This window comes from Artibeus jamaicensis, unplaced genomic scaffold (assembly GCF_021234435.1).
Source record: "Artibeus jamaicensis isolate MK-2021 breed Jamaican fruit bat unplaced genomic scaffold, CSHL_Jam_final contig_233, whole genome shotgun sequence".
In the NCBI taxonomy this organism is placed as follows: Eukaryota; Metazoa; Chordata; class Mammalia; order Chiroptera; family Phyllostomidae; genus Artibeus; species Artibeus jamaicensis.
This window is the reverse complement of record NW_026521486.1, coordinates 11,064,474-11,073,123: the sequence shown is the minus strand read 5'-3', so window position 1 is coordinate 11,073,123 and position 8,650 is coordinate 11,064,474. Positions and strand designations below refer to the sequence as shown.

At 45.1% G+C, this 8,650-nt stretch overlaps 1 protein-coding gene across 1 annotated transcript; it reads left to right on the top strand.

The window, feature by feature from the left end:
- The first annotated feature begins 864 nt into the window (after positions 1 to 864).
- ASCL4 (achaete-scute family bHLH transcription factor 4) lies at positions 865 to 4,293 on the top strand. Its single transcript, XM_037160789.2, has one exon. It carries the CDS (start codon positions 1,474 to 1,476, stop codon positions 1,966 to 1,968), a length of 495 nt encoding a protein of 164 aa, XP_037016684.2. The 5' UTR covers positions 865 to 1,473; the 3' UTR covers positions 1,969 to 4,293.
- Positions 4,294 to 8,650: the final 4,357 nt, after the last annotated feature.

Sequence of the window (8,650 nt, the reverse complement as noted above, 5' to 3'; positions counted from 1 at the left end):
AGTACAGGACTTGTCAAAAAAACATGTCAGGGCGACACCTTGGCTCCGGAGGAATAGGTACAAAGTCGGATCATAAATGCAGGGGGTTTTTGCTTCTCTTGTTTTTAAGTTGGACTTTTCAAGTAGAAGCTGCCTTTAATGTGCTGGTTTGCAGAACAGGAAATCTGATTTTTCAGTGTGATAACACGTTCTTTGACATTAACCAGTACAGTTGGATTTTTAATGACACTTTTATCTTCAAAGCCCTTCACCAGCACTGGTGGATTAATTATTCATTTTTTGGTTGTGTGTTAAAAAGAAAACGCTTCAAAGCCTCATCCTTTCTCCTTGGAATTGGGGCTCTCCACCTTTCAAATGTTGCTTTCCTGCCCCCAAGGGAGAAAATAAATTGCATCTTTTTTTTTTTAAAGACAAAAAGAAAACAATAGAAATATACTCTTTACACTATGGAAAGATGATGTCCTTATATCCTGGGTGGGATTAGAAGAGGTCGGAAAGCAGTGTTTAAACTGTGTTTACAGTAAGCACTGTGAGATACAACTCTGGCGAAAAGTGTTTGTTACTTTTCAGTCTTTTGAATCGCCCCTGAAAAGCAGCACAAATACTTAAAGCACTCCGCATTCACCATAAACTGGAATATAATAAGCAGACCCTTACATTTGCTGCAAAAAAAAAAATGTATTTCATTCCTGTTCCCTTCAAACAATGCCTAATTGGGCTTTTTAACGATGTGGTTTTGGAGAAGCAAACTCTCAAGCCTCCCCCTGGGTTCTCCTTGATTTGACACATTTTATAACCACAAGGGAGCAGTCTTCCTTTTGATGAGGTCTTCCCCCCACCTCCCCAGAAATGAAAGAGCAAGTGTAAGTTTGCAAACAGTCTAAAAGCCCTTTCCATTAGGCTCTGGACGCCGGAAACCACGAAGGGCAGTTCAAGTTTTGATTTTCAAGGAGAAAGCCTCTGGTAAACTTTCGCTCAGCCGCCAGGAGGTCTGTTGGTTCCTGGGAGGAGCTCTTCTGAATCCTCGAAGATTCCTGTGCTCTTGAAGACCCAGATCAGTGGATTACAGTAATTGTAAGCCTTAGGTGGCGTCGGAAGATTACTCTGTTTGGGGTGCGCTCACATTTCCAGGCTAGGGGACGGAGCGGAGGAACCCCTTTTGTTATTTTTTGAAAGGAGAAGATCAGAGAGGAAGACGGGGTTTTGAAGTGTGGATTAGTGCTCCTCATCTTCGCCTAGTACCTCCGTCTGGAACTTTATAAAGAGATTGAGGAGTGCAGTGAATTTGCGAAATCATGCAAAGTGTCCTTGAAGCCTGTTCTGGAACGTAGCTTCTGGACCAGAAACTTCTCCCCAAACAGACCTTCCGTGCCAGGCAGTCTGAATGGACCGTCGTCTCCGATTTGAAGATTTGCAACCTTATTCCCCGGTGGGAGAGTAACTTCTTGGGTGATCTGTTGGCTTGTCGGCGAAATGATGGAGAAACGTAAACCACCCGCACTGCTGACCTTGCCGTACCACCTCCACCCGGTGCCCCTGAGCCTGCCAGGGACCCTGCCCCGCCTCCCGCTGAGGGACCCTTTCAGGGTCCCCTTGCATCTGGACGACGCGTGCTGCGCGCGGAGACGGCCCTACCTGCCCTTGCCGCTGGACGGCGCCTTCGAGCCCGCCTTCCTCCGCAAGCGCAACGAGCGCGAGCGGCAACGCGTGCGCTGCGTGAACGAGGGGTACGCGCGCCTCCGAGACCACCTGCCCCGAGAGCTGGCCGGCAGGCGCCTCAGCAAAGTGGAGACACTCCGCGCTGCCATCGGCTACATCAAGCACCTCCAGGAGTTGCTGGAGCGCCACGCGCAGGGGCAGGAGGGCCCAGCCGGGCCCCCGCGCAGGCCCGAATGCAACAGCGATGGCGAGTCCAAGGCCTCGTCGGTGCCGTCGCCCTGCAGCGAGCCCGAGGAAGGGGGCAGCTAGCGAGCGCTGGGACCCCCGCCCTGTCCCGGGCGCCCATTGCACTGCGCGCCTTTGCAGCCTGGTCTGAGGTTCTCTCTGAAGGTCGTTGCATTTTTAATCTGGTTGTTCCTCCAGGGGGGGGGAAATCGTAGGAAAAAGAAATGAGTACTTTAAGGGGAAAATGATATTGATATTCTAGTTGGATTTCCCCCCCTGTTATTGGCTTTGTGCCTGCGATTTAAAGATGCTTATTAAGGAAACTTCTTCTCCTGTACTTCTCAAATGCAAACTGCACCAGATTCTGAGCACCTCATTCTAAAAACTCAAACGGCAGTAACAGTGGGAATTTCCCACCGTCATTGGTGCGTAAATGATGTACATAAATACTGAAGTAAACCCAGCCTTAACCGAAGAAGAACTTTCCCAAAATAAATAAATAATGGCAGTTCTTAAGATGAGAGGAACGTTTTCCTGCATTTCTTCCTTTGGGGATTATATTAGAAATTTAATCGGCACCATGCACTGAGTCAAGGGGACTTGAAGCTGACACCTGACGACACCTTTGTCAGCGCGAGCCGCCAGACCAGTCCGTGCTGCTGATGGACTATGTGAACCGTGGGTCTAGAGAAGATATAGACATTCTATATGTAATACATCCTGTTCTGTCAAGAAGTGGTTATTGGGAAACTTCATAGAATTTAGCAGGTCGGATGTTCGTGCCAATGATCTTTTAGGAAGAGAATTCAGAGTTGTGTGAAAACATTTTCTCCTTCCGTTGTTTTTGTCCACTGGCTTTTTGGTTTGGTTTGGTTTTTCCTTTTCCTTGCCCTCACATCGTCCCTTGTAGTTCTTATTCAACTTTTGATTACATTGAAGTGACGCTGTGACTTTTTTTAAAGTAAGTGCTTAGATGGTTGAACGTGTGGACTGGGGTGGGTCCATTTCGAACTTGCATCACAAGGACAACTTCCAGGGGTATTGGAATTATCTAGCGACTTCCTGTGGCTTGTTCTAGTCTTTTAAAAATACTTAGTTCTGGTCGGGTTTTATTCTCTTTGAGAAACAATTATAAATCCAGAAATAAGTAAAAAACCTGACATGTTGTTGTGGCTCAGTTGGTTGAGCCTTGTCCCACAAAGGGAGGGGGCACCGGTTGGGGCATAGGCCTGGGTTGCGGTCCGTCCAGGTGGGGGTGAGTTAGAGAGGCAGCCACTTGGTGTTTCTCTCTCACATTGATGCTTCTCTCCCTCTCTTTCTCTCTCCCTTCCCCTCTCTCTAAAAATAAATAAATAAAATCTTTTTAAAAAACCTGACACCAGAAGATAAACTTCCTCTCTCTATAGTTATTTTCTAACATGCTGATCATGCAGGCAGCTTTGGTCTGGGGCTGGGGAGTGGGGTTAGGAAATACAGAAGGGGGCAGAACTGACAAGGGTGAGCTCTTTCAGAAAATTGTTTCCCTTAACCCAACCCCCACACTGGTCTTATGAGGTAGGTTTTATTACCTGCTTTCTATAGATGTGTCAACTGAGGGAAGCTAATATTCAGTGAACATCATTTACATGCCAAGAATTATACTGTGTGGGGTTTTTTAAAAACATTTTGCTCTGCTTAATTTTCATAAATCTGTGAAATGAGTATTACACATATTTTGTGGTTTGAAAAAAAAATGAAGCTCAAAGAGATGACTTGCGTTGCCCCGATTAGTGTTGCTACAATTAGTTGAGCTGAGAGCCAGTCCACGCTCTATCTGACCCCTCAGCCCAGACTTGCTGTCTCCCTTATCACGCCTCCCCTTTCTGTCAGCAAATGTTACTTGACCCGTGGAATGTCGAACCCGTGTTAGAAAGTATAATTACTAATATTCATGATGAGTATAATGGTAGTCTATCGCTTTCAGCTGTGCGGATAAATGATGATCTTCACGACCAAACATTCCTTTTCCTTAAGGATGAGGGAAGAGCCTATTATTTGAGTGAACGAAATGTAAGAGCCGTTTTTCTTGCTCATCACTTAATTCCAACCCCACACTCTCCTGTAATATATCCATTTCAGTCTCCGGGTAGGTGGTTATTCCGTCTGGGGGGTTCGATGGAGCAAGCCTAAGTGAGATACATTTACTAATTTGCAAAAATAAAAGGTGGGGGAAATACCCATATTACTGTCCTAGGAGAGTTGGAGGAAATACTAATTAACCAAGTGGCTAAGAAGCTTGGGAGACTGTTTTAAGGGTGTCGGTGGGGCAGTCGTTGCATTTCCATTTCTTTATTCTACTCTCTTTTCCAAAGCAGGAATAGTAATAATGAAAGAGTGTATTTTCTTTAATCTGCACAGACTGCGATTACTTTTTAACTACAGGAAAAAATAAATACTTTTTCTTCGTTTACTTCTTTAAAATAAATGTATAAAATCTGTGAGTAAATATACTTTGCTGAGATAAGTGACTTATAAAGAGAAGGATAAGGGCAATTTTATTTTATTTTACTTTTAAAAGAGACCTTTATTTTGGATAAAATGCCTTGAGAGAATTTTAACGTGGTTTTGTTTGAAGCCCTATTGAGACTAAGACAATGATTTTGAGAAGCCTTTAAAAAAAAAAATCCCAGCTCAATTATATAACTTCTTTAGAGGTTAAAAAAAGCAAGCAGTTTTTCTGGGACCCTTCCTGATGGCTCACAGAAGGAGCACCAACCCAGGAATGAAACCTTTTAAAATGTTCAATCTTCCCTTTTCCTGTGAGTGAACACTTAATTAACCATGGCGCCATTTACTGTCAAAAAGAAGAAAACTGGTTCTAGGTGTTATACTTTCCACCGTAGCATCCTTGCCACAGTCATTTTTGCTGTAAACATTTTCACCACCTATCTAATTGGCCACAAGGCAATTTTGCTGTAAACAAGATAAAATAACTGGTTGACAGTTCTGGGTTTTGCTTGGTTGGTTTCATTTTCCCGTTGACCAATCAACCACACTCAGCTGGTTTAATGCATTTAAGCCAGTCCTCAGTTTGGTTTCATTTCTCCATTGAGGAGTTTCCACAGTTACTCCCATCTTTATGTTACACGTAAGTTTCACCTAGGCCTCTCTCTGCAGGGTCTATTGCGTCTGGAGCAGGTGTGGTAGTGGGGATGCTCTTCCAACAGCATTTCTTCCAGATGAAGATTTGCCCCAAGAGCTGGTTTCTTACTTTGAAACCTGCTACGGAGCGAACAGAGAGTTCAACCCACATCTCCCACAGAACAAAGCCAAGTGCTTAGGTGTGACCCACAAAATAAAAATCAGTTATTTGCACAGTATTGCCATGAATCTACACACATTTTAATATGGTATTTAAATATGCCATTGTTCTCAATAAACTTTTAATTTTTGTTATGTCCTTTTTCATGTCTCTTTTACTTTTCGTGATTTTATCCTTTTTTTTTATGGCAAAGTTGGCTTATGTCCAATTAGTTAGGCAGTGAAAATGTTTGCAGTAAAAATGCTTGGGGCAGATATTCACGGCAAAGATGCTACAGCAAAAATACCAGACATGGACAAAAGTAATTACCAACAAGCTATGTAGAAGCAGTAGAGGGGAGTTGTATGGAAATGATGCATTCCTGAAAAGAGAAACATTTTACGTGGCCTTCAAGGTCTTCCCTGTTTTTTGGCCACTCAGCCCAGACATAGCCACTGAAAATAATTTATTGCTTTTCCAACATTCCCTGTGGTTCGTAACTCTAATTAACTGCTGTGACATCCCAAACCCAGCCCCAAGTATACAAAGAAGGAGGGCCAGTGTTGGGGTGTGGCAGAGTGTGCCCTGGCCTAGGGCTTGGTCCAGCTCTGCCACGTAGTGACCTGCTGACATCGGAAGAGTCCCTGACTTCAGTGGTCTCGGTTCCCTCTGGTAGGACACGTGAAGATTAGATTGCATCATCTTTTAGGCCTTCCAGCTTAAAAATGTCGTTCCTCTGACACGTGCAAAGTCCAAAACTGGGGGAGACACACGTCAGGGAGACGTGCCCACAAGGGCCACTTCCTGCGCAGAGTACAGCAGTGCTCTCTTTCTGAAACCTCTTTCCTACAAGAAAGATCCAACCCCTCGGCTGCAGCTTATTCTTCATCTAGTTGCTGTCACAATGCCTACTTTTTGAAAAAGCAAGCTCCATAATTTTTTGTTGAATAGAGTTTAAAGAATCCTACAATCCAGAGGAAAAATGGGCCCACTTTGCCCCAACATGAAGAAAAAAGGTGTATGACTGATGTCCCAAATGAAAAGTGCTATGAGGATACAGAGCAGCCTCAAGTGAGCAGAGAACTAGGAGGAAAAGCCTCCGGGGCTGTGGCGCTGAGGGGTGAAGACGGGTGAGAATTAATTACAGGCAGAGGGTGTGCGGGGCACAGAGACGTCTCAAAGCAGGAACCGCGCTCACAGAGGAGAAGCTGAGGGACAGGATGGCTGAGCCAAGGGTCTAGCTGGCATCGAAGGCCAGGTCGAAAAATCTTGAACTTTATGTTTTAGACATGGGGAACTGTTGAGAAAACGATCTTTTTGTTTGTTTAGACAGAGGGTGAACTGTCTAGTCCTGCCGTTGAGGATCACTCTAGCAGCAGGCCAGCAGGGGTTTGCAGTAATTGAGAGAGGAAGTGAAAGCCTGACGCGGGGCTGTGGGAATGGGAAGGAGCCGATGGACTGGGAGACCACGTGGGAGTAGCACTGAGAGGTCTTGGTAACTCAGAAGATGGGGGAGGGGAGTGGAGAAGAGGGAGACATAAAGACAGCTCTAGTAAGTTCCCATCAGGTGAAAGGGGGAGCACAGAAAGAGAAGCAGGTGGTAAGGGTACAAGTCTTGCTCTGCAGGTGCTGGATTTGAAATACTGATAGGCCCTCCTCTCTGTAAACAATTGGAGATGCTGATGTCAAGGTCAGGAGGGAAGTAAAGAACAACTGCAGACTTGAGTTGCACACATATTAGGTGAGGTCTCCCAGGGAAAAGAGTGATGAGAACGAGAGAGGAGAACAGGGGCGGGCTTGCCTGAAGGAGTGCAGAGGAAGAAGTGTCTTTGACGAGGGTGAAGAGGTTAGAAGGAGAATTAAGCTGGTACGAGACCCTGGCAGTTACATGTGGATACTATTTTATAAGGAGGGCATGGGTGACAATATCCTATGAAGCAGATGTGTCAGGGAGATTGTGTGGGAGGGACCTGTTGGATTTAGCCAATAAAAAGTCACTAGAGGCACTTGTCAGAGCATCAGAGGGGTGGGATGAGGAAGCGGAAGTAAGGTGAAGACTGCCCTTTCCAGAGGCTGCACCGTGAATAATGAGAAAGAGAGCCGAGATGATCTACCGGAAAACCAGTTGGGGGAAAAGATGGTATATCAAAGATAGTGCTGAGCCTGAGATCTTAGAGGTGAAAGTTCTAGTTGATTCAGAGACTCATAGGTGACAAGGCTTCAAGGAGTCTGAAGTCGAGTGGAGGTGAAGGTCCTAGTAACTGGGGTGGGGAGTGCCAGGTTCAGGTGAAGACAGGTAGGCGCTTAAGTCGGGAAGAAGATGGGGCGGGGTCTGTCACTGGCAGGTAACAGTGATGAAAATGAGAAGGGGGTTCATATTTGATACTACTTTGTATCAGTTTCAGGTGTACAGCACAGCGACTGGACGGTCATGTGCTTTACAAAGTGCCCCCTCGTACTTCCAGTACCCACCTGCCACCTGGCACCACTCACGGCCAGTACATTACTGACTGTGCTCCCTGTGCTGTGTTTCACACCCACGACTGTTTTGTAGCTACCAGTCTATACTTCTCCATCCCTTCACATTTCTTCATCTGCAATTGAAAATAATTAAAAACTAAAAAAGTAAGAAAATAAAGAACTACACCTCAACTATAAAAAAAAAAGCGGATTAAAAAAATGGGTGAAGGAGCCCTGGCTGGTGTAGCTCAGCAGATTGAGCGCAGGCCTGCGAACCAGAGGATCGTGCGTGGTTCGATTCCCAGTCAGGGCACATGCCTGGGTTGCAGGCCAGTTCCCAGCAAGGGACCCACGAGAGGCAACCATACATTGATATCCTCCCCCTCTCTCCTTTCCTTCCCCTCTGAAGATAAATAAACGCAAAAAAAAGTATTAAAAATGGGTGAAGGAAAAAAATGAGAAGAGGCTTGTATGAAAAGTACAACTATACGGGCAGGGTTTAGTATTGCCCCTTAGGTAAGGTCTAGTTTCAAGAGTATTAAGTTTTTAATGACTTGGTTAAAAAGTTGGCCCAGGTCTCCTCTGTGATGACCCAATTTTAAATTCTATTCATGTTTATTTCATATTTTATAGTTTCATGGTGATAGGTAACTCTGGAACATTCTCCAGTGTTTATTATATGAGATAACTTGCCCAAGAGTCAGGCAAATAATAGACGCTCAATAACTTATTAATTTCCTTTTGTCTGGGGCTTCTGAGGTTAAAAAAAATATTCTTCTCATGTAGAAAAACTTCAACAGAGCAACCGGGACAGAGTAAGGATCCGTGGCTACAGGGAAAGAAAACAGTACCTTATTTTCTTCCCACTGTGGAATTTCTGGGGACAGGGGAACGACGGTAAAATTACCTAGGAAAAATGAGTAGCGTCTGGAAGAGAGTAGGATTGAGACGCCTGCATCCATCTAGCTCTGATCTTTCCCCTTGGCCGCAGTGTCTGATCTCTCCCCAGCACACCTTGAACCCTGG

Coding starts and splice junctions, on each gene's coding strand:
- ASCL4 (XM_037160789.2), top strand. CDS start 1,474: ATGATGGAGAAACGTAAACCACCCGCACTGCTGACCTTGCCGTACCAC.